Source organism: Cornus florida, unplaced genomic scaffold (assembly GCF_030987335.1).
Source record: "Cornus florida cultivar Cherokee Brave unplaced genomic scaffold, ASM3098733v1 CherokeeBrave_3.0.0_Hap2_Chr10, whole genome shotgun sequence".
NCBI classification, from domain to species: Eukaryota; Viridiplantae; Streptophyta; class Magnoliopsida; order Cornales; family Cornaceae; genus Cornus; species Cornus florida.
Window position 1 is genome coordinate 50,923,690 of NW_026775580.1, and position 25,731 is coordinate 50,949,420.

The 25,731-nt window shown below is 37.3% G+C and overlaps 2 protein-coding genes across 2 annotated transcripts; one reads left to right on the forward strand and one right to left on the reverse strand.

The window, feature by feature from the left end:
• The first annotated feature begins 282 nt into the window (after positions 1-282).
• LOC132276553 (mannose-P-dolichol utilization defect 1 protein homolog 2) lies at positions 283-17,109 on the forward strand. The gene is made up of 8 exons (XM_059778016.1): positions 283-745; positions 8,375-8,528; positions 9,881-9,953; positions 10,442-10,508; positions 10,791-10,850; positions 13,684-13,744; positions 13,833-13,874; positions 16,689-17,109. Exons 1-8 carry the CDS (start codon positions 590-592, stop codon positions 16,790-16,792), a joined length of 717 nt encoding a protein of 238 aa, XP_059633999.1. The 5' UTR covers positions 283-589; the 3' UTR covers positions 16,793-17,109.
• A 6,080-nt stretch (positions 17,110-23,189) lies between these two features.
• On the reverse strand, positions 23,190-25,244 carry LOC132276280 (F-box protein At1g47056-like). Its single transcript, XM_059777633.1, has one exon. It carries the CDS (start codon positions 24,981-24,983, stop codon positions 23,361-23,363), a length of 1,623 nt encoding a protein of 540 aa, XP_059633616.1. The 5' UTR covers positions 24,984-25,244; the 3' UTR covers positions 23,190-23,360.
• Between the last annotated feature and the right edge of the window lie 487 nt (positions 25,245-25,731).

Genomic DNA, 25,731 nt, shown 5'->3' on the forward strand with positions numbered 1-25,731 from the left:
GAGAAATTGTAGCATAATGAAAACAAATGTTTTTTTTTTTTTTTTTTTTTTTTTTTACTAAAAATTTTATATTCCTAACATTGTGGGAGTGGTTTCATCCCATTTATTTGTAAAGTTAAAAAGATCAACTAAAGGATTAAAGGACAATTTAGTTAATTTTTTTTTAATGCAAGTCGGCTTCAAAGAATGTCTTTGTCCTTTTGGCAAGGCTGTAAACCTTGAATTTATATTAAAATAATAAAAATGTCCATAATAATTATTAGGTTATTGCATAACCCGCTATTTACAAAAACTATCAATCGGGCTCTGGAAACCCCAAAAAGAAATAAAGCAACGGATAAAAGCAATTAAACAAGTAAGGAAGTAAAATTGAATCTGGTGAGCTCCAACTGCTATGAATATATCATCTATATATTATTAATCTGTTGTTGATCGGAGAAGATATATTAGGGATTTGTATCCAGAAATTGTTCCTGGATAGGTTATTAGGGATTTGTATCCAGAAATTGTTCCTGGATAGGTTTGATTAGTGTCAAAGTGTACCTACATACTATATCACAGTAAAGTACTAAAGTGTGAATAGATCGATATGGTTGAAATGGAGTTTCTTGGGATGAACTTCAGTTGTGTGTTTGGAGCTCTCAGCAACGGCAAGTTTCCGGACAAAGATTGTTTGCTTCCTCTCGTATCCAAGCTTCTCGGCTACTGTATCGTTGCTGCTTCCACCACCGTCAAAGTCCCTCAGGTATCCATTTGTTTCTTCTTCAAATTCTATAATTCTTCCTACTAAGATTGTTGTTATTATTGAATTAGTGCACGGACTGGCGATCGCAATTTGTCTGGTATTATGATTTTAGAAACCTACCCATTTTAGATCAAAGGGTTTGACCCATCTTAACTTAGACTTGTAAATGCGCCTACTTTTGGTGATCTTTTGTATTTTGCCCTAATTTAGGATTACTACATTAATTCTTTTTTTTCAGTGCAAATGCGTAAGTTTAGGTATAACCCATTAGTCTTCCAAAGAGAATGGATTTAAAGTAATTATTATCCGTAATTTATATGATTGAATTATTTAAAGGTTCTAGGAATTAAAATCAGCTTGTCAATGACTAATTGCATTATCTATTGGGGACCAGCACACCTAAATACTTTAAAAATTGGACAGCCTTAAGCCTGAGATGCTAACTTGGGTTTATGAATTATGATGCTTCTTTAATACATAATATTATCCATAAACTAAAAGATAAAGTTTGTCAATGTAAATGAATGGAAGGCATATTCCTTCCCACTCTCCGACCAATCCTAGGTAAATATAAACATCTGTCTCAGATGTGGATGGTGATAATGGAGGAGGGCATTGGAAATATAGATGGAAACTCTCGATTTACATTTAACACTTGATATGTGTGTATATATATTTTTCATGTACACTTGTGAGTAAAACGCCTCATAATAGATTCTCATTGGCTTTAATGATTGTTTCTCATAGTTTTGGTTCCATGGGTGTTTGTCTTAAATTGGTTCAGTTCCTGATTATAGGATCCACACTGTAGGAAAATGGAATTCAGCAACGGAGTTATGTATTTATTTATTTTTTGATAAGTGAATTCCGCAACTGAGTTATTATATTTATAGAAAGTGAGTATCTTGTTATTTTTTAATTCCTAGATATTATATTAATCATACGTATACATTACATCTGGAGTAGTGTTTGTTTGATACCTTCTCTCTCTATTTTTCACTCTCTACTTTTGGTTAGGAGTTGGTTATAGTTTCCGGCCAACATCAAAAAGAGGTCTCAACGAGCCTGAAGCGCAGGGAAGATATACCGATTAGTCCCATCCAATACTGCTTTAATAAGTCCTCAGTGTTAAAACAAACAATAGAAGTTCTAGATAGGTCAAACCCCTCAAGAGGGCTATATAGTTCCTTAAAGCTCAAGGAAATAGCTGTTGAATCGGTTTTGTTCCATAATCAGACGAGGAAGGCTTCCACCTCGATCAACCCACTGCAGCCGATGCCTCACCCCTGAATTCAACAGCCAGCCCGGCCCCCGGTTTGGCAGGAATAGGCGTAGCAGCCCTATCCTTTTGTTCCATCAGTCCGAAGGTGGAAAGGTGTTCGGTCCTAGAACCCCCTAAGGGGTCGGTTTGAGGTCCCTTTCTCCTCCCCTGGATGCCTAACAGACTGGTTGAAGTGGCAGCCCCATCTCTAAAAACACCCGTACCCCGACTGAACACACTATTAAGAAATGCCTTAGCAACATACACCGTTAAATACTCGCTGGCGCGGGAAGGGAAGCAACAGGCAACACACTAAGTACGACACCACTCTTGCAAAGAGACGCACAAGGAGTACAGAAGTTAAACTCATATTATGGTAAGAAAGATCAGAGAATGAATTAGATAGAGTAGAGTAAAGATGTAACACAAATTACACATGTCTGAGAACGAACTAGGACAGGAGGTTGAGACTTATAGAAAGCTCTACTACTTTTCTGTCAATCTCTATGAAGTTTCTGTAAATTTCAATCAGTTCGATTGCATTTCTGCTCTCTAGTGGTATTCTGAGGATATTTTTGCTATTCTTTGACTATTTGGGCAGTCCTCCACACATCTCTAACTTTGGGCAGCACTGAACAACCACCCCAAGCATTAATCAAGCCCATCGTTGACTCTGGCAAGACCCATTGGATCCCAAAGATGGCACACAACATGTCCCATTTGTCTCTAGCTCTGGGACAATGTAAAAGGAGATGGTCCACCGATTTCTCATTCCTCGTACACGTAAAACACCAATTGACTATAATCTGACGCCTCCTCCTAAGGTTGTCAATCGTCAAGATCTTCCCCAGAACAGTTGTACAACCAAAAAAGGCCACCTTCAGAGGGGCCTCAAAGCCCCAAATTTCTTTCCACAGAAAGGAAATCCCCTGAGCCACCAAAAGATGGCAATAAAAAGATTGCACCTCAAACCTCCCGTTACTCGTGCCCGTCCAGATTGACGCTCAATCAGATAAAGTGAAGAGGTCTTTTTAGTTTTTTATTTTCTAGCAGATTAAAAGGATTTGTTTACCTCTTGTTGAGAAAGTCCGAGCAACTTCTATAAAAGGCACTGCTATGTTTAGAACCTCTCAGAAGTTAAGGACGCTGAAACCTCTGTTGAAGCTATTTAATAAAAGAGAGTTCTATTATACTTATCAAAAATAAAAATAAAAGAGAGTTCTATTATATCTCTGCTGCAGTTGATAAGGTTAGGGTCAGATTTGCTTGAATTGCAGCACCAGCTTGATAAGCACCCTTTATCTTCTGAAGTCTTAAGTAGAGAGAAGGAATTGTTGAAGGAATTTCATGAGAAATCACAAGTGGAAGAGAGTCTTCTTAGACAAAAATCTAGAATTCAGTGGCTGAACTTAGGAGATCAAAATTCTAAGTTTTTCTTTATAGCTATGAATCAAAGAAGAACCATCACTAACATTGGCTCTATTTCTCAGGAAGATGGTACTATATTAACTGATATATATGCTGTTAAGAGTGAGATTCTGGGATTATGATTCTATCATAATATGTTGGGGAGGATATGAATTCAGACGTTACAGGGCTTTAAGATCTTAATGTGCAGCAAATTTTTGACAGCCATAGGCAAACTCTAGCTGCTCGTGTAACCCCTGGGGAAGTTAGATCTGTATTATTTTCATTGAAGGATGGTAAAGCTCCACGTCCAAATGGGTTTAATGCCTTGTTCTTTAAGAGGACATGGCACATCGTTGTTGGTTCAGAAGTTAAAAGGCTATTCTGTCATTCTTTTTTGCTGGTACGATAATGACAGAATGGAATGCAAATGCCATTACACTGGTTCCAAAGAATTTATTGCAAAAATTATTGCTAATAGAATCAAAGGAGTCCTTTCTGCTTGCATTTTTAGCACTCTGGCAGCTTTCGTACCTGTTAGAACCATTTCTGACTGACATCTTTGTGGCTGAAGAATTGTTGATACAATAGGCTGGCAGTTTATCTTAAAGACTCTCTCAGTGATGGGTTTTCCACAATAGGTCATTAGCTAGATCAGTGTTTGCTTGTCATCTGTTAAGTTTTCAGCTCTCAGAAATGATGGGGAGTTGAATGGTTATTTTGCAATCAAAAGGGGCTTAAGGCACCCTATGTCACCTTATTTGTTTGTCCATGCAATGGAAGTGCTATCTTGTTTAATGGATAAGGAAATTGAACAAGCTAAATTCTATTATGACTGGATATGCAGCAAGATGAAGATTACTCACTTAAAGTTTGCAGATGACTTGTTAGTTCTGTCAGCTGGAAGAATGGAATACTATACTGATTATTCAGAGAATTTTAGGAAAATTCAGCTCTTGGTCAGGTCTGATTCCAAATGCAGATAAAAGTTTTTCTTTTTTCTTTTTCTTTTTTTTAAAAAGAAGTTACTGAGGATGTCAAGGCTCAAATCTTAAGTATTCTGCAGTTTGCTGAGGCTAAACTCCCTGTTATACCTTGGTGTACCTTTAATTTCTTTTAGCCTGAAAGCTACTAAAAGTAAGGTGTTGATTGAAAGACTGACTAAGAAAGTTCACTCTGTGATAAATAAAGTCCTTATTTTTGCAGGACGTTCAGTTGACAAATATAGTCCTTTTTTTTATTCAGGTCTATTGGTCCTCTTTATTCATTCTTCCATAGTGGATCATTGATGACATTAACCAGATCTTGAGGCAATTCTTATGGAAAGGTCCAATTCTGGGACAAGGTGGTTGTAAGGTGGCTTGGGAGGAAGTTTGTGTGCCTAAAGTGGAAGGTGGTCTATGTGTAAAGCATTTACTGGCCTAGAATAAGGCTACTGTGCTGAAGCATCTTTGGAGGTTAATACAGCCTTGCTCAGATTATCTTTGGGTTGTATGTTTGATTAAGCAAAGTAATATTTGGCAGCTCAAGGTTCCAGGTGACTGCTCTTGGGTATGGAGGAGAATTTTGAAACTTAGAAGCCTCGTGTCAGATATAAAATAGGTAATGGCCTGGACACTAATCTGTGGTTTGGTTTGTGGCTTCTGTTGAAGGATTTATATATTTAGTAATGGTTGTTAACATGGTATCAAAGCCAAAGGTCTTGAGTTCAAACCTCAACATCACCCTAATTAAAATTGAAACACGTGTTGGACCAAAAGAAGGCCACACGAGAGGGGGTGTGTTGAAGGATTTATATATTTAAGTTACACCCTCTCCAACAGCTTAAGCTTTTGGAGTAGACGGTTGTTAACAGCTTCCTAGTGGTCCTATTGTGGCTTCAAGGGGTGAAAGTATTTTTCATGACTATGGTTTAGGAATGGCAACCAAAGTTGCATTATGAATGGAAGTTGGTATTGGGCCTCCATTGATTCTGAAACCTTGGTGGACTTGCAGCAGGAAGCTAGAATGATTTGTCCAGATGTATCTACTGTTTACAAAGTCATTTGGAAAGGAGTCTCTGATAAGTTTGTTAATCAGTCTGTCTTTTATGAAATCAGACCTTCTAAGCCTAGATTTTCTTGGGTATCTGCTGTGTGGTTTACATAGTATGTGCCAAAATTTTCCTTCTTTTTGTGGTTGGCTGTTAGAGGCAGATTGCATACTTAGGGCACGTTGCAATCTATTGGGTTACTTAAATCAGTTAGCTGTATACTGCATAGCTGATTGTGAATATCATTGCCATTTATTTTTTAATTGTCCATCCTTAAATCAGATATGGTCCTTTATTGCGGGAAATTAACTGGATCATTGCCTTCTCATCTGAGTGTTATTGTGTCTTGGGTCAGCTCTAATCTGAAAGGGTCTAAATTCGCAAGCATGGTCAGTAAACTAGTCTTATCTGGTATTATGTACTATATTTGGCTGGAGAGGAATTCGAGATTGTATGAGAACAAGTATGAGGATTCGAGATCTTTGCAGTTGGAAATCTTCAACTCTGTTAGGTTTAAATTACTTGGCCTAAAATCTATTAAACCTTCTGCAATTAATCTCTGGCTTCGTCATTCTTGGCAAGTTCAGAAAGATAGCCTCTGAGATCCCTTTAGTTCTCTGAATCTAGTAATATTCTCTGGAATGGGATTCTGCTCAAATCTATTTCTCCTTGCCGCATGATTTTCAGACTTCGTCACAAAACAAAAACAAAAAAACCTGTTGTGAGAAGGCTTCTTTTTGAAAGCTACTCTTTCTGCCTTGTTATTGTGTTTGTTGTTCTTTTCAGATCCTCTCTTTTTTTTTTTCTTTTTTTTTTTTTGTAATATTGGTTATACTGTTGGTTGGTTCCTGTTATTGGGTAAGGAGGGTGGGGATCAGTTTGTTGGTTCTGTGTGCATGGGTAGTTTATCTAGGAGTAGTTTTGTTTAGCTGGCTCATGTTGTTTGTATTGTTGCTTGGGAGGTATGCATTGGTTTCTCTTTGTATGCATTGCTTCTTTCAATAAATTTATCTTACACATATAAAAAATTAGTTGTTTTTTTTTTTTTTTTTTTGATAAGTAAGAATTTTATAAAAAAGCGCTCAAAGGGGAGCGAAACCCAAGGATACAAGAAGAAAAAACCAAAAAGGCCTCAAGCCTTCAAAGAGGCCAAAAACATAACAATCTCCTCAACAGAACGATAATCTCTCCCTGAGACCCAACAAAAGAGAGTAGAAATAATAGAAAACTTAAGCATAGAAATGGGTTTCTCCTTGCCATCAAAGTATCTTCGATTCCTCTCGAGCCAAATGCACCACCAAACACAGAGAGGGGTAGCCCTCAAGCATCCCGGATGAGTGCCCCAACAGAGACACCTCTCCAAGCCTCAATCAACCCTCTAGAGGAAAATTAGTTGTTCAAACAAAAACTTGAAAGAAAAAAGAGTTAGGGCAGATCTCCTCTTCCTCAATGAGAGAGAGAGAGAGAGAGAGAGGAAAAAGAAATTGTCATCAATTATTTTGTCTATTATACAGATGAGAATGTGGCAGGGGTTTGTGTGTCTGATATCAACATGTATCTAAGCATCAGACTTGTCAAATCCTCAAACCCAAGGACACGGGAAATTCTCAGCACCATTTTTATTTCACTCTCTTTTTTTCTTTTTAAGTAAAAGGAACATAATAAAATTGTTTTATGTATAATTACAGAATAAATTTGTATTATTGGATATGCTCGTTTGTTGCCTTTCCAGCCATACATGTCAAGCACATATCCCATACTTATGTCTCTGTGTCTTGTGCCCAACATGGGTAATTCATCTATTTTTAAGGAGTCCATGTAACACGTCATATGAGGGTGTATTGGTCTTTCAAACATTAACTTCTCAATCTTTTTTTTTTTTTTTGATAAGTAAAAATATATTAGAAAAACGTTCAAAAGGGGAACGCATCCCTAATACAAGAGAAAAAATCTAAGGACCAATAGAATCCAAGAGATCAAAGAAATCATCAGTCGAGGAGCATGTACTTCCTCTAACATAAAAGAATAAAGAACGAAGAATATGAATTTTTAAATTAGCTAAGGACGATTCTTTTCCTTCAAAGGATCTGTTATTTCTCTCACGCCACAAACACCACCAGACACAATGAGGAACAATCTTCCAATAAGCACGAGCTTGTTTCTTAACAGGACAGCTTCTCCAAGCGTTAATCAATTGAGAGGAGTGCTTAGGCATTACCCAAAAAATACCGAAAATGCTGAAAATAAAACTCCAACAACCAAACGCCACAGGACAATGCAAAAGAATGTGATCCACGGATTCACTATCATCTTTGCATAAACAACACCAATTAACAATGATGTTGCCTCTCTTTCTCAAATTGTCCAAAGTCAAAATCTTCCCCAATGTAGCTGTCCAAACGAAGAACGCGATTCGAAGAGGGGCTTTAGAGCACCACACGGACTTCCAAGGAAACTCGGAACCAACGAAATTGGATAAATGAATAAACATAGAGCGGACATCATACCGACCATGAGCCAAAGGAACCCACAAAATATCATCACACCCTCTGCCAATATCCTTCTGCCTATACAAAATATCCAAAAAAACAGAAACTTCCTCCATTTCCCAATCCTGAATCTCTTCATGAATAAAGGGTTCTGGTCCTCTGGATTACTGCATTCTCTGGTACGTAAAACTACTCAATAAATGTCTGCCTTACTTTTATATGCGATTGGATACAAAGAATGACCGAGTGGTTTAAATTGCAGAAATGATGACCTTACTTTTAACAATAAATAAGGTTTAGTTCCCTTATTATGTCCTTATTGTTGATTATCTCACAGGAATGTGCTTCTTGCACCTAGGACATGGTAAATGTTTGCTTGAAATTATGATTTGCGTGTTCAGTAGCATCTCTAATTTGATCAATTTGTTCTTCATTTGCAGATATTAAAAGTTTTGCAACACAAAAGTGTCAGAGGGCTTAGTGTTGTGGGCTTCGAACTCGAAGTAGTTGGTTATACTATTGCATTAGCATATTGTCTTCACAAAGGGCTACCATTTTCAGCCTACGGGGAGTTGTTATTTCTATTGATCCAAGGTCTAGTCCGTAACACCTTCTTATATTTGCTTACTGGTAATGATGTACCATATTGATGGAAAATGCACATGATAATGTCACTAATGTGAGCCAAGCCTTCTCTCCAATTCTTTTTTCTCCTAATAGTTTTTTTTCAGAAATTACCTGCCATCCATTTCAAATGGGCACCACATTAGATTGGTGACTTCCATCTTACTTCATGTTTGTGTTTCTTCTGAAATAAATTGTAAGATGAAGGACTTGTCTTTTGTTCCAATGTCAGTGAAAAAGCCTTTCTAAGTCATGAATAAGAAATGAGATGGAAGGAGACAGTGTCAGAAATCAAACATAATAAATTGGGTACTCTTGTTTTTTACTATTTATCCATTTGGTACTCTAAGGGTAAAGATAAATTGGGAGGGGCGACTCATGTTATGAATTGGGTGATTATTTTCTTCTGTTCAGGTTATCAATTCATTGTTCCTGGATGTTACAATGTTGGGGTTGGTTATGGATTATACAATGAACAGAAATTGTGCGAAGCTATATAACTTGGACCTCGATTTTGTGCATTGAAATTGACAACTTGAATTCAAATGACCAGAATTTGACCCCCTTTCTTGACAGGCTTAATTTCACTTAACCCCCTATACTATTTTTTTGTGGCAAATAACTCCCCTGAACTATGGTTTTGGCGGATAACCACCTAATTCATCAAATAGACTGCACTTTACTCCCTCGCCCTTAGTTGTCTGTTATATAAGGTGGTAAATTGACTTTATTGCTTTTAATAAAAATATGTTATTGAATGGAAAATATATCAATTACAAAATTGCCTAAAAATCGTTGTGTCCGATGTTATAATTTTGTAATTGATATGTTTTCTATTCAATAACATCTTTCTCTTTAAAATGGTCGATATGGTTATTTTACCACCTTATTTAATACTGACAACTAAAAGTAAGTGGGTAAGGTGCAAATTTTTTGATAGATTATCTGCCAAAATCATAGTTTAGGGGAGTTATGCGCCACAAAAAGGGTAGTACAGGGGGGTTAAGTGCAATTAAGCCTTCTTTAAATGATGTTATACATATATCGGGTTTATTTGGATGGCCTGATCAATGAGTAATGACCTTTTTATGTCTGTAATATACAATAATATGTATTCTCTGAATTCATTTGCATAATCATGCAGCTCTGAAACACCACCATTTTTAAATATGAAATGACCTAGATTTTTTGAAGAAAAATAGATAATAGCTGTCTTTGTATTGCAAATTCTATCTCCGTGATATTATATTGTATTTCTGAACGTTTTCTTGATATGGCAATCTCAAGGGATCTAATATACTTCTTTTCCTTGTCTTTTACAGCTATAATATTAGTTGCAGTTATCTACTATTTTTCTCAACCTTTGGGAACCAAGACATGGATTAAGGCATTGCTGTATCCTACTTGCTTTCTGAAACCGATCATTATTTGCATTATTATTATTTTTTTTCCTAGTTGATACTCACACACACATGCCTCCACTGAGGCTCGAACCCCTGACCTCTCTTTGAGAAGTAAGGGCCTGATACCGCTAGGCCACTGGCCTGTTGGTTATAATATTAGTTGCAATTATCTACTATTTTTCTCAACCTGTGGGAACCAAGACATGGAAAACGAATTGTTCCTTCCGCTGCCGGGGTCTTATTGATAGGTGGTTGATTTTATCAGAGTATACTATATATATATATATATATATATATATATATATATATTGATAGGTGGTTGATTTTATCAGAGTATACTATATATATATATATATATATATATATATATATATATATATATATAGTATACTCTGATAACTGCTGTCCTTTGTTTATTTGGTAGTATTTTCTATGGTAGAATAAGAATATAGTTTGTGTTTCCTTACTAATTTGTTGCAGATATTGTGCTGTGGCACCCACCATCTTAGCTGGTCAAATTGATCCCATTCTCTTTGAAACTTTATATGTGAGTAAATATGCTATTTCTTTGCTTTACTTTTCAAAAAAAAAAAAGACAATATGCTATTTCAGACAGCAACTACATTTTTTGCTAGTTTCCTCTCAGTTCTCACTTGTCTCCCCACTTCTCTCGTCCTAGTTAATTATATGCATATGATTCTCATCAACAAATTATTTAAATTTTCTTGTCTGTTTTAATTTTCAAGCAATTAATTTCTTCAGCTAAGTTAGAATTCCCAGCTTGTCTGAATCTGACATTTTTCATTGTGGGGAAATAAATTTATTTCAGGCATCTCAGCATGCAATTTTCTTCTTTGCCAGGGTCCCACAAATTTGGCAAAATTATACTGTAAGTTAACACTTGATGGTTTCCTTTCTTATTCTTTTTTCCCTGTGTTGTTTGTTTCTTCTGGATGGAAGGAACAAGAAGACTTTATTCTGTTTAAGGTCTTAATCACTTTACTGTTCAACTTATGCAGTTAAGTTCACTCGAACAAAAAGTACCAACCTTTGTATTTTATAAAACAGAAGGCATGCACTACTCCATTTTGGTGTCCCCATTTATCATATCCTTCCCTTCCTCTTTCCCCCTTAATGGCTCTTGATTTCTGAGATTCAGGACCTAACGTTAATCAGTCGTAACTCCTTGAAATTTCTTTTCGGGGTTGTATAAGAAGCTCAAATATTCCACCACAGAAATTTCTTAGATTAAGCACACCAACCTCACCATCTTACTTTATATTTCTTGTCCCTAGTCAAGCCAACCTATGGTCTCTAGATTCTTTGCAGTTGCGGATCCGAGATGTTTTGTATGGGGATGGAGGGGGGGACCCTAAATATTTTTGAAGGACCTATGTGGAAGTGATATGAAATCATTTGGTGAAAGAATGGAAAAATCAGGACTTTCAGCCATAAGGTAGGTCTGCCTTCAGTCATGATCATGTTTTTTACAAGGAAAATGATAAATGAACCGATTAAACACACCGGTTTATTAAACCGACAGCCATGGAAAGCAAATGTGGCTAGCCACGTGATAAAGCAAAAGACTTGCAATTTTCTAACCATTTGTCTGTCTTCTCTTATGTTTATCCTTGTGTCACTTTCCAATGATTCACTCTTACCTCAAACCTGAAACTTCTGTCTTTCTAGCCCTCCCACCTTTGATCAAATCCTATGCCATCCCCTTGTTGACATTACTGCTGCTTTGCCTTCTAGAACTTCAACTCCAACCACACTTCTGACCTACGCTCTCTCCCTCATATGATGATCAATTTCAAATCCTCTCTCAAATGAAACTCAGACTTCCTTACTTACCCATTTTCAAACCCTTAACACGATATTTTGAAAAAAATTGTGAGGAATGGTCTTTTACTGTTTTTGAAGCTTCAATTTGTTAACGGTGGTGGGAGATATATCACTCTAACTCAACACATATGTCTCTTTTTACATATTTTAACATATACATATATACACAGACACACACACACATGTATAGAAATGCCTCTTAGTTTGCATAGATTGTGTTTGCTCCCCATGAATTTGATCTGTACATGTCTTATTAATTTCCAAGGAAGCATGAGTTTAAAGATGTGACTATAGCTAGACGAAATGGAAAAATATGCAATCATTAACGTCAACAAAATCTTTAATCGGTAAACCTGATCTTCTATAGCATATTTTTTTTAATTGTATTCAATGATATAAAACAGAGATCGATTAGATAACTGAACATGTGTATCCCTCTATGCACGTAAGCTAATTAAGTGGGAGCCATTTCCAAGCATCACTGCTGTTAGCCTGACTGAAACTCAATTTGAGAATAAAAAGATGACCCACACAAAAAATCATCAATATTTGCTACCAATAAAGAGTTATTCCTTAGAACCGGAATTGATTTTCGATGAGAAAATGAATCACAATGAAATCAAGTGGTTCGAGTCATCACCATCGCTGAAGTTGAATAACTCATGCAAGGATGAAAAAATAATGGTGTTAGTGACAACATTGAGCAGCCAGCGGTGAACAATCTCTTCTTGCAGAAGAATGGGCAAGATTACACAATAGAGGGACTCAGTGCATGGAGTCGGCTTAGTTGCTCGGTCTAAATAGCACTACTCTTTTTACAAATTTGAACCCTTCATCTTTGTTGAGTCGCACTCAAATGATCGATACAGATCATTTTCCTGTACTGAACTCGAACTTATTTGAATGTTTGCATTACATTTAGAAGAAGTAGTGAATGGGCGAAATTCATAAGAACTCAATGCCTGGTAGGTAAGACTTAACATGACACCAAAATGAAAAGTATATAGTGATTCAGGCTCAAGTGATCCCATCACAGGTTCAATTAATACTTAATGCACAATGCTAGTGATATGACATGAGAGAGCTGAAGTGAAAGCATCGGTGACTCCAGTATGGATCATATCTGCGCATCTGTTCATATTTAGTGATATCAAATATTGTTAAATTATTTAGGTTAATCACTTCCATCCAGTTACCTAACCTGTCAATCTATATTTTATATGTTTTGTTTGCTATTTTTTTACTACCTACGAGGACTTGACTTCTGCTATTAAGGTTGAAAGTCTATCTGGATATGACTTGCCTTACCAGGCTGATGTAGTGTCAATCCCTTTATAAATGATATCATAATAAATAACAATTTATCTAAGATCATATCTAATACTCCCATCCCCCCAGTTGGTACTCACACCCACCTCAGAATTGTTTGCACCCAAGAGAAGTCAAACCTTTGACCTGATGCTTTATGAGTCACCAGGGCTAAGTGACTTACCCACTTGAGCCAACCCCTTGGGGTTTAATGTATTTTTTTTTTCTTTTGATTATTTAGCTAAAAAAATAATAGTTATTCTAGATTTGTTCTTTATGATTGTTCAATATCCATTAAATGATGGAACCCATTTATTCTCTTTGTTGACTTGACACTACTGTATGTGAAACTGTATGAACTCAATAGGTTGAAATCTATGCTAGTATTTCTTAATAATTGCATACATAATGTGAATAGATCCATTCGCCTTTTATGTAGCATTTGAAAGACATTTGCTTGTTTCCTATAAGAAATTATGTACTCTCTTTCAGAATTATCTCAAGAACTTTTATGCATTTAAATTAGCTATTATTTTTATGCTTAAAATGACTTTCTATTCTTTGAGCAGAACAAAAGTACAGGGGAGCTCAGCTTTTTAACCTGCTTAATGAATTTCGGAGGTTCCACAGGTGAGTTCACATTATTTATTGCATCAGTGCAGGGCACGGTTTTGTATGTCTGGGGAGAAGTCATAAAATATTTATTTTTGTATTGCAGTAAGAGTCTTCACCAGCATCCAGGAAAAAGCTCCAACAAGTGGTATCCTTGTTTTGAAATCTTAATGGAGCCTAAATTTTCGTATACTTATTATGTCTGGAATTATGTGAACCTTCTTCCAAGCAGAGCTTGTCTTTTCTAATCCTAAAACGTACTTATTATTTAAGATATATTACACTAGCATCCCTTCTTTTAGCCTAGTTACAGGTAGACCCTCTTTACTTTGACAAATGACACTGAACTCCCCTTCTCTAACAATCTTCCGAAGAGTCTGAGAACAAAGACAACCTTTCTGTGATTGTATTGGAAATAGGCCCTCTTTACTTTGACAATTGACACTGAACTCCCCTAGGGCAGTCATTAAGAAATTCAATATCACAATGGCTACACTAGGCTCGAGCTCCATCACTACCAGAGTCATATATCCCACATTGACTACAACAACAACCATTTCCAGCAACCCTCTCATAACTATCACCATACCAAAGTCTCTCTCTCTCTCTCGTGCTCGCGCGCTCGTGCACGCATGTCTTTGTATGTGTTTTCTACCAAACCTTCCTGTGTGCACGCGTGCGCTCGTGCTCACGTGTCTTTGTATGTGTTTTCTACCAAACCTACCACCTGAAAACACCACCAGCAACTACCATAGTATAACGGGCCGGGCGATTGCCATTCAATCCAAAAGCTCAAGTTGTTTGGTGGTGCTACCTACCCGCCCTTATAAGCCCAAATTTCTCCCCAACCTGATCCAATGTGGGACAAGACCCATGTGACATTCTCCTGTACCCGAACTCACAACGCCCTCATTGCAATTGGACCACCCTACCTACCCGTCCACCCTAATAGTGAGAGGACTGAGTAACGACTTGAAAACCTCCGTGTGGCCACTTGGTGTGGCGCCAAATAAGGGACTGGGTCTGCTTTGATACCACTTCTAACAAGATGGGTGCTTGCCATCAAACCCAAAAGTTTAAGCTATTAGTTAGTGCTGCCTGCAGGCCCTTATAAGTCCAAAACTCTCCCTAACTTGATTTGATGTGGGACAAAACCCCTGTGATACATAGCCGCCATGTCAACCTCCACTGTGAACCATAAATTCTAGCTCCATTGACTCAAACTCCAACCCCCCATCTGATTAACAATAAATGATCCACCAGCTTCCAAGCCACGTTTATCCATGATTTCAACAATACCACTTCCACCCTTGCGACTCCCCTGGTAGATCACCTAATTCAATTTATCATGTTTAGTTCCCAACCTTGTTACTAAATTCAATTATTCCATCCGTAGTTATGATCAAAATTCAAGTGCACCGCCTAATTGATTTTACATATTAGATGATGAAAAATAATTGATGTATGAGATCATTGATTCTATTAATTTTTTATGATGTTATCTGCAAGTATTGTAATTTAATGTTTTGCCACACACCATTACTACCTCGAAAATAATCAAATATAGAGATGATGAAGTTTTGGTTTGGTTGGGGAAATGGTTTAATGGTCATTTGTGGTGGAAAATAGTTGGTATGAAGGTGGCGGCTTTGTGGGAGTGAGTTGAAGGTCATGGAGGTCGCTTTGGTGGCATGACTCATGAGTTGACGGTCACGGAGATCAGGTGAGTTTTTAGGGATGAAAAAACTCTGATTCAGAAACACACACACAAATACTTTGATTTGGATTATATATACGTATATTTTATATATATATATATATATATATATATATATATATATATTGATAGTTGTAGAATTTCTTAATTCAAATTCTTCTTAAGATAGGCGTAGCAATGGAATGCGGAAATATTTATGTATGTATATAGAGATACACACGCACACACCAAGAGATGGTTGTGGAGGCTGTGGTTATAGCTAGTTATGATTATGGATTTTCAGGTACAATGATCAGATGGTGGTTCATATGGGCATATGCATGGTTTGGGGGTTTGGATCAGAGTGGTTGGTAGTGGTGGAGAAGGTAGAGGCAAACAATGATGATGGTGTTTGGTTGAATGATTGAGATGCATTGGGCATTGAATTTAGTTAGAGGGAGAAAGAGATGAGAAAAGATAAGGTGACAGATCAACATCTAAAATGTATGGTGGTGAATATTGGTTTTGGCGGTAATCAGTGTAAGCTTAAATTTGATGTTTAGAGAATATCACATCCCCAATTTGGAATAGCTTAATGGGAAGGGGATAACTGTTTACACGTCAATAAATATCCATAAAGATCTGCTTGTTATGATGCTTTCATTTCCTCAAGGCTCCCCTTTTTTGTTGGCTCTGTTCCCCCCATCCAAAAAAAAAAAATTCTTTATCGCTAACTAATAAATCTATTTAGCAGAGAAAATATAACAGTGGAATTTTTAGTGTTGATATGCATTGCGAGGCACAACTTGTATAGGAAAAAGGCCAAGGGGACATTATAAGGACATCGATGCAAATAGCCTGATACAGGAGAGAACTGAAACAAAGTCCGTGTACCTTTGTAAATAAGGTTTAGTCTTTTGAGTTTAGTGTGTGGTAATAAAGGCCATTCAATACTCTTTTAAATTTTAATTGTGTATTGTATTTTTTTATTTTATTTATTTTTGGTAAAATAAACGTGCTGGCCACCTAGCCTCTTAACACAGCTCTCTCCTGACCCAATTATGTGCAGCTCCCTCTATATTTATGTTTTCTTGAGCTGTATAAATGGGGCCATTGCGTGATGGAATGGTAAAAGCTCTGAAAATGCTAATTCAAAACATTAAGTCTGTTTTCAATTCAAAACAATCCATGATTATAATTAGAATTGTACAAGTTCAGGTTCCATTTTTATTATGCAACTGTTTGACATCCTTAATTTGTTTGAAGTTGTTATGGGATCGGCACTTGGTATTGTGTTGAACGGTACCATATTGAGTCAGATAATCTTATACCAGAAGCCCCGTGATAAGAAAGGTGATAAAAAGGAGTAGGAGAGCGAGGATATGGCTCAGGAGTTCCCTCTTCAACTCACTGTTAAGTGTGTGCTGCAAACATATCGGATTCCCAAGGTCATATCCTATTCTATGACGATCTTCCAAGATGAAATTTAGCATTTTGTATTGCATGAACATCAGTTCGCCTTTCTCTGGTTCAAACTCCCATGTTCGCAGTCAACATATCATTTGCTTATATGGATTTATGTTTCTTGGATGAATTTTTCTCTCAAGTAGATGTCACATATTGGAATGATGTTCATTTTTATACAACTATAATGAATGAGAAACAAATCAGCACTGAAATTCTCGAAGGCGGATCTAACTTTATTATCGAATTGAAATTCACAAGTGTTTGAAGGTAATATTTTTTGATTTAGAATCTTGTAATCTTCATTGTTAGCTCTGGATTCCTTTTGCAATGAGTAGTTCCTTCTATAATACTTATTGATTACAAAATGCAACCCTTTTCTTGTTTTGTTTCTCCTATTTGGTGGAAGGATGGATGGCAAGGCTTTTAATGATGTTTGTCAAGATTTATTAATTATGTTGATAGGTATGAGCATGATAACTTTAATTGAAGTCATATATATGTTGATAGCTATGAGCATGATAACTTCAAAAACAATCAAGCACGTGTTTTTGGGTGAGCCGGGCATACCACAACATTGTTATTCCCATCTAATTAAAAATTAAAAAACCCCATTCTAGTTAGTTGAGGGAAGCTTTTATATTTGAGTGGAACCAATTTCCTTGAAATGTATATTTTGATCAGTTGGGCATGGTCGATTGTATTTTGTTTGGTTAGGGCACACTAATAACATGACATGACCTGTGACCTGACTTGTTCGGTTCATGCAATGTTTTCTCACACTACTACCACATATCTGATTTTTTACTTCAAACAAGGTTTCTCAAGGAAAAAAATAAAAAAAACAAGGTTTCTCATGGCTCATTTATAACCCAACCTAGGAAAAGCCAAGTACATAAGAAAACTTGTTTCGTGCATATCATGACATGTCCGACTCATTCAATATCTTCTCACACTATTCAAGACATGGTTGTCGATTCCATAATACTAGATTAAATAGCACACAACTAATCTAATTTTTACTGATTCAAAACAAGGCTTCCAAATGCATTTGGCTAATTTATTTACCCAGGTACATCGCCTTTCAAGGACACCTTCTAAGTAAGCTGTTAATTTATACGTATTTCTTTTTGTATTCTCAACTCTGGGCCTTAAAATTCAGATCTAGACAACATTACATAGCCCCAACTTGCTGAATCGTTTGTGTCACCATTCAAGAAGAGAGTTGACATTTCTAAATATGTATCACAAAGCGATGCAACATAAATGTTCCTCTGATTAATTTTCTTAAAATATTTCTTTTTACTAATGACTCAGCAGTAGGAAAAGCCTCCAACCACAGAAACACAGATATTTGGAAAATTGTCTCGTTGATCTCACTTGCATTTTCAAACTAGCCCGCACGGCCATCACATGACAAAAGCATACTTTTCTATGCAAATTGCCAATAAATCTATGGCTTCAAAGCACACCATTCACCAACATCATACAGACCTGATACTATGCCCCATTTGTTCAGCAAGTAGTCTTTTTATAGGGTATGTGAACTGAATAATTCCAAAAAGTTTACCATATAAGTGGATACAATCTAAGTCACATAAAACGGGAGCGAGAGCGAATTTGAGAGAACAGAAAAATTATGTCATAAATAGTGAAAATATGAGCGAAAGCGCGCGCGAAACTTGAGAACAAAAGTGTACTCGGAACGTGAGAACAACACCTGTTGAGAATGATTTGTGTGACCTGACTTCAGGCACACCATCCACCAACATCATAAAGACTTGATACCATGCCCCATTTGTTCAGTAAGTAGTCTTTTTACAAGGTTGGTGAACACAATAATTCCATAAAGTTCCCTGTACAAGTGGAGACAACTAATTTAGATATGACAATTATATAAACAATTTCCGTCCAAATATTTTGGAAAATGAACAAAATAAAAATAAAAATAAAAAAAATTTAAGAAAGTTTCAGCTAAGAAAACATTCATAAACCCGGCATTAAAGAAAGAAAAGTAAAATGTTTGTTCATTTCATGAACTTCTATTAACATAAATTAATCCATATATATATATATATATATAAGGATAAGGATCTGAACCAGAACTACTGTAGGTTTTATAATTTTCACACAAAAAGTAAAATGTTTGTTCATTTCATGAACTTCTATTAACATAAATTAATCCATATATATATATATATATATAAGGTTAAGGTTCTGAACCAGAACAACTGTAGGTTTTATAATTTTCACACAAAAAGGGAAGTGTAATAATAATTGAACGCCACCACCTGGAGAGCCTTTTTGCTTCAAATGCAAAATCAACAATTCTCCGAGCCTGTCTCTGACTCTCTATGGCCAAAGTAAATCTAAATCCTTCAGAGCTCACCGGTTCGGCAAATTTTTCCGACTGGAATGAGTGATAAATTCCCATGCAAGTGAAAGGGAAAAGGTCTGACGGATGTGGTATTCATATATTTACCATGAATTAAATTTGAGCAGATGCACATATCAGGTTTCATGCATCAGCAAGTATATAACATTCCAAAGAATCAAACTGATGGTATCTAAGGAGAGGGTACAATCATTGTTCTACGATGATGAAAATCCGGAGTCAAGCAGCAGCAGCATAAGAATTAACCGCATGAATAACCTCCGAACCAACAACAAAAGTGAAGAATACGTGGATGCGAAGGAAATTGGGGCAAAACACAAATTTTAAAAGTCAGGGCACAAGACAGCAAACGATGTAGTCAACCTGAAAAGAAGAGAAATATGCAAAAAAGGAAAGGATGAATGCAAATACCGGAATGTGGCATGCGTGAAACTTGTTATCCCTACCTCATTGTAGCTTTTTTCTTCCTTGCATGCAGTTATCTTCCATCATTTTGCATTTCCTTTACCCATTGAAGTTCACCAAGACACAGTATCCGAGGAAAGACGGACCAAACACAAAACAGACGAAAATTGGCGTTGCCTTGATTTAATATATGAACATAAATATATTAATAGACAACTGTCTTTTAAACAAGTAAAAACAGGATTTCAAATTTCACAAAAAGAATAGAATTTGTCAAATGTAAAAGGCACACACATGATGCTGTATGACAGTTAAATGGGGTTTTAAGATACAGATATTTGAAGATATATATATATATATATATAGAGAGAGAGAGAGAGAGAGAGAGAGAGAGAGAGAGAGAGATAGATAGAGATAGAGAGAGCGCAGAGAATGCTTACAAGGAAGGTATGTTTTCTAAAAAAATAAAGAAGCCTAGTTCAAACTAAAATCTAGTTTATTAAACATGCCAAACAGCCTATGTTCCTTCTTGTTCAATTCAAACCAGGATTTTAATACTAAATAATCTACATTATAGTTCAACCCAATAGGAGGCAAGGACCTCCAAAGGTTGGAGTCCAGACAACCAGACCTTGGCTAGATCAATTTCTAGAATGCCTAAATGCTTGCATTCTGTACAATGTTGCGTTTTTATAAAATAGAACTGTACCAAATAGAAGGGAAGAGAATCCTCCTTATTTTAAGATACACACATGATGCTGTATGAATTTGTCAAATGTAAAAGGCACACACATGATGCTGTATGACAGTTAAATGGGGTTTTAAGATACAGATATTTGAAGATATATATACATATATATATATATATATATATAGAGAGAGAGAGAGAGAGAGAGAGAGAGAGAGAGAGAGAGATAGATAGAGATAGAGAGAGCGGCAGAGAATGCTTACAAGGAAGGTATGTTTTCTAAAAAAATAAAGAAGCCTAGTTCAAACTAAAATCTAGTTTATTAAACATGCCAAACAGCCTATGTTCCTTCTTGTTCAATTCAAACCAGGATTTTAATACTAAATAATCTACATTATAGTTCAACCCAATAGGAGGCAAGGACCTCCAAAGGTTGGAGTCCAGACAACCAGACCTTGGCTAGATCAATTTCTAGAATGCCTAAATGCTTGCATTCTGTACAATGTTGCGTTTTTATAAAATAGAACTGTACCAAATAGAAGGGAAGAGAATCCTCCTTATTTTGGGGAACCTTTAAAATAGTGCAGTTAAGGCACCTAGGCAACAAGTAGCTTAACAGATATCACATTGCATCTTAATTTCTAAATCACATTAAACTAACATTCCCCTTCTACAACCATGTAAAACAAAAATAAAAATATTTTTAAAAATATTAAAAGCATTGAATAACATTTGATTATTTAGAGCTCGAGTGCTATCCGTGGTTAGTCATTAATCAAAATTTTATACTTTTTAAAACAATTAATTTGCTATGTCATTATGCTATGCTTGTAGATGAATTCCTCGTCCAAAAGTTAATTTTGCTCTCCTATGCATGTAGGTATCCCATACCTTAGGTGGCCAGTGCAAGGTCAGTCAGGTGCATGTATTCAACAGGTGCATGTATGCATGGGTTCCTTTGCTACAAATTCATATTCCCTCGACCAGTGCAAGGTCAGTCAGGTGCATGCATTCAACAGCTTCAAAATAATCCACATGGCATATAAAGCATTTGATTAAGATCCAACCATGTAATGCTAGAACTCAATTGCTACAGCACCAAACAACTAAGTACTGCCTACATCTTAAGAATGACATAATGGAAAACCCAACGCCAGATAACAGCACATGTATTTGCTTAGAAGTGTGATTTATATGTTTGTTGACTCACAAACATTCAGAAAAGGCAGATAATCCAAAAGATAAATGGAAAGGAACATGAAATACCTTTTAAATTTTAGTTGAAGAAAGACCGACAGAAGGCTAAAGAAGGCTTGCATCAGCTTAAGATAACAACCTGCATATAATTAGATCTTATAGAAAGAAGCAGCCAGTCAAGAGTTTAATCCGATACATGCAACTTACCAAATCAATCAACCTCTCAAAAAGTGGGTAAATTAGTCTAGGAGTACACTTCTCACATCATATGATGCAGTTATTATGACATTGGTCCAACTGGTGCATTAACATGCAGGTCAAGCACCACCACCAAGGCTCTTCCTGCCCAATAGACAAGCTCCCCGCACATCCATGTGTAGCTCCACAAACACACACACACAAACAAACAAACAAACACAGTGTATGTTAACCAAATACAACCAGTGATATTCTTAATCTTTTTTACTAGATATATCTGACAAGTTACCAGACAGCAGAACTAACTGCTACAGTTTGGAAGGTTCGACACTGGGTGACAAGGTTATGCAACTGAGCTTATTTAGAAGGCCTAGTTGATCTCAAGCAAGATTCCAACAGAGTCAAGGAAAACAAATATGACAAGATTCCAACAGAGTCAAAGAAGAGACAGTTTTTCATTTACCTTCATGCATCCAAATGGCAGAGAAACATTATCAAACTTTCAAGGAGTGAGTGTTGCATGTAATACAAGTGGAGTAATTATAATTGGGAACCATCCAATTCACCAGGAGAAATGTTACTGTAAACCAAAATAAAGGTGTAAATGATCGATCAATGCAGATGTGATTCGGTCTCATTGTTGGAATACACTTTACTGATTCGGTCATCAGCAATGAAATCAACTTTAGTTCCAACTTCGCAGTGTGAGTGTGAGTGTGTGACTTCACTGTGTCCGGTGTCCCATAACATTTTTTTTATCAAAGTAAGCATAATCTGATCTGGGATGGTAGCCGTTTATATCACAATTCAAGTGAAATCCATGGAATCATTCCACAGAAATAAGATTCAAGCACCACACTTACAATGTTTGTTGCACTTGATCCATTTGTTTATGCAACATCTAAGCTTTATAGCTTGTACCCAATGATGGACATCAAAAGCCAAATCAAATATCTAAAACAAAGTGATTAAAAATAACCAGACATTAATTAATTGGGATGAACATAATTACATTTGTCAAACTTCCTTCCCATCAGACTTTCCCATGCACCAGGAGCATAAGAACTAGTTACATGTCGTGCTGGTACTGTGTTTCTACCATGTCAAATTAATAGACAAGCAACTAAGTTAAGTGTATATTTTCTTTAATTCTGTGTAAAAAAAAAAAAAAAAATTAAAACACTTCCTGAGTTTATAAAAATGTTTTCAAATTCAATCATGTGGCATAACAAGGGCCAGCTTGGATAACATGGTCTTAGGTACTAATTACTAACCCTACTGCTCCTTCAACATATAATAACTGATTCAAAATCAAGAGTGAAGTCTGCATATTCACCTCCCATTCTACTTTTATAAAGCAATATTAAAATAGTTGTTATCACATCATGAAGCAAATTTCGGGTGGATAGGGTATGATATATAGCAGGGAAAAAAATGCAAAACCACTCTGAACGGTGAAATTCAAGTTAAAAGGCAATAAACAGCACACGGAATTAAATACACAATTAAAAAAACAGATAAAATACATCACAAAATAATGTAAACCAGACCAATACTGCTTTTCCTTCCCAAATTCTGGTCAAATCCTTCTCTAACTGTTGCGTGAACCGCTGCCAAAGCTTGACCACCTTCTGAAAGTGCAAGCAACTAAATTTCTGCCTGCAATAATGCCTAACCTCGCCTTGAATGACGATGATCGACCAGAACTGCTCGAAGCAATGTTAGCAGCCCCGTCTTGGGTGGCAGCTGCTGGGAGGTCTACATTGTTTTCCTGCACACCACCGTCACTAGCACTGGCGTCCTGATGCTCGGGTTCACCGGTGTCCAAATTAACAGCCAGTGATCCCCTGTTTGCCCTCAACCAATCAGCACCCTCACAAGTCACTGCCCTACATTTCTTAACCTTCACCTTCACCAAATTAGGGCAACCACAAGCAAGTGCTTCCATGCCATGATCTGAAACAGGGCAGCTCTTGATACAAAGCTTCTTCAATGCCATGCACTTTGCAGCAATGCACGAAATTTCGTCATCGCCAACCGACTCACTTCCACACAATGCCAACCGCTCTAAATTCAGGCAATTCGCTGCCAGAATCTCTAAACTCCTACGTGTTGGATTAACACCTATAAGCACCAGTTCCTGAAGGTTTGGGCAATGTTTTGCAACAGCAATTAGTCCATCGTCGCTTATACGATTCGTCTTCCATCCGTCTATGTGAAGCTTTCTCAAAAGCTTACACTGTTCAGCAACTGACTTAAGCCCCACATTTGTGCATTCAGGTGTCTTCACAAGGTGTAAGATTTCAAGATTCGAACAATTAGATAATGCCGCGAGACCAGCATCGCTTACCTGAAGCCTCTCGAGATGAACTTCCACCACAGCGCTGACTCGATTCGCTATCACTTCCAGAAGCTTATCCCAATCGCCGGAGCACCTGAAAAGCTTTAGGGTTCTTAGATTCTTCGAACCGATGATGAGAGGACCGAAACATTGTCCATTGTAAAGCTCCTTCAAGCATATCGTTTTGAGAGACGATGCAGCCACACCGGGCCCGATCGGCTCCGCAGCTGCTCCGTCAGTGATGCCGCGGAGCCGCTTCACCGACAATTCTTCGAGCGACGAGCAGTTATCCAGCACGGCGTTCATGCCTTTGGCTCCGAACGTGCACGATCCACACGAGAGCTTCTTCAAACCCTTGCAATTTTTTGCCAAGACCAACATGCCGGCGTCGGTCAACTCTCGGCAAGCACGGAGCTTCAGACGGGTTAGGTTTCGGCATCGGAAAGAGATGAGCTTGAGAGCTTCGTCGCCGATGCTCGCAGATCTGCGATCGCATTTCAGAGCGAGTTTAGTCACCGCATCGAACCTCGAAAACAGCGACGGAACCACCGACAGAAGATCGGCTTGGGCGTTGAGAGAGAGACGGTGACGGCTTTGTCCCTCGATCTGAAACCACCGGCGACAGACAAGAGAGCATCGTTTCCGATCACCGGAGCCAAGCGACTGGAATATGCAAGCTAAGCACTCGTCGGGAAGGTTGGAGATGTAGTCGGGGAGATCAGGAGCGTCGATAATGATGTCCTCAAATGAATCAATCGATTTACCATTCATCGGAGATATCACACCCGTCGATCTGTGCTTGGAAGACCGATGGCTATGATTGGTGGTGTCGCGACGGGTTGGAACAGCGGCCGTCGAAGCTGACTGGCCCATCCACGGCGACCGGATCAGGAATGATGGACCTGACCTGACCTGACCTGCACCTGCACGAGGCTCGATCCCTTATCCGATAGTGGAGGGAGCTACTGTTCTTCCTCGGATGTTTGTGTCGTGGCTTTGCATTTGCAACATCGAAAGTTCAGAGTCGAACTTGAAAATGGATTTCATTTGGCTTTTGGGTGGTTTGCAACCTTTTGACAATTCTCCTATAGTAGTAGTACATTTCCTCTGCATGTGGTGGGTGAGTTTTTATGGTGGCACGCTCGGAAAGTTACCCTAGTCCTCCTCTCATAATTTCATGCTTTTTTTTAAATTTTCACTTGAGGGAGGCCGTTTTCTAGGCAGGCCCTTTGAACCCACCCCAAAGGCAACAAACCGGATATAACAACATGTCTCATAGCTACAGCATCAAGTTAGTTAAGAGTGATAAAGGGATGGCAAGAATCGATCCCAGGCCATGTCTGTGGCCGCTCAAAGACTTCCCAAAGGGAGGCCATGTTTTGCGCAACCATAAAATTGTTATATTTGTGATACTATGTTACGGATTTGAAATAGAATTTTTTTTTTTTTTATACGAGATGGTAAGATTTCGTAGGCCATCGATTTACAATAGAAAGTGTCTTTTTACGCGATAATATAAAATTATGTGCATCTAACATTCTTTTGATCTTAAAGATTGTATATATTTTCATCCATTGTAGACTTTGTAGCCCTCCCTTAAAAAAGAGAAAATAAAGTCTCT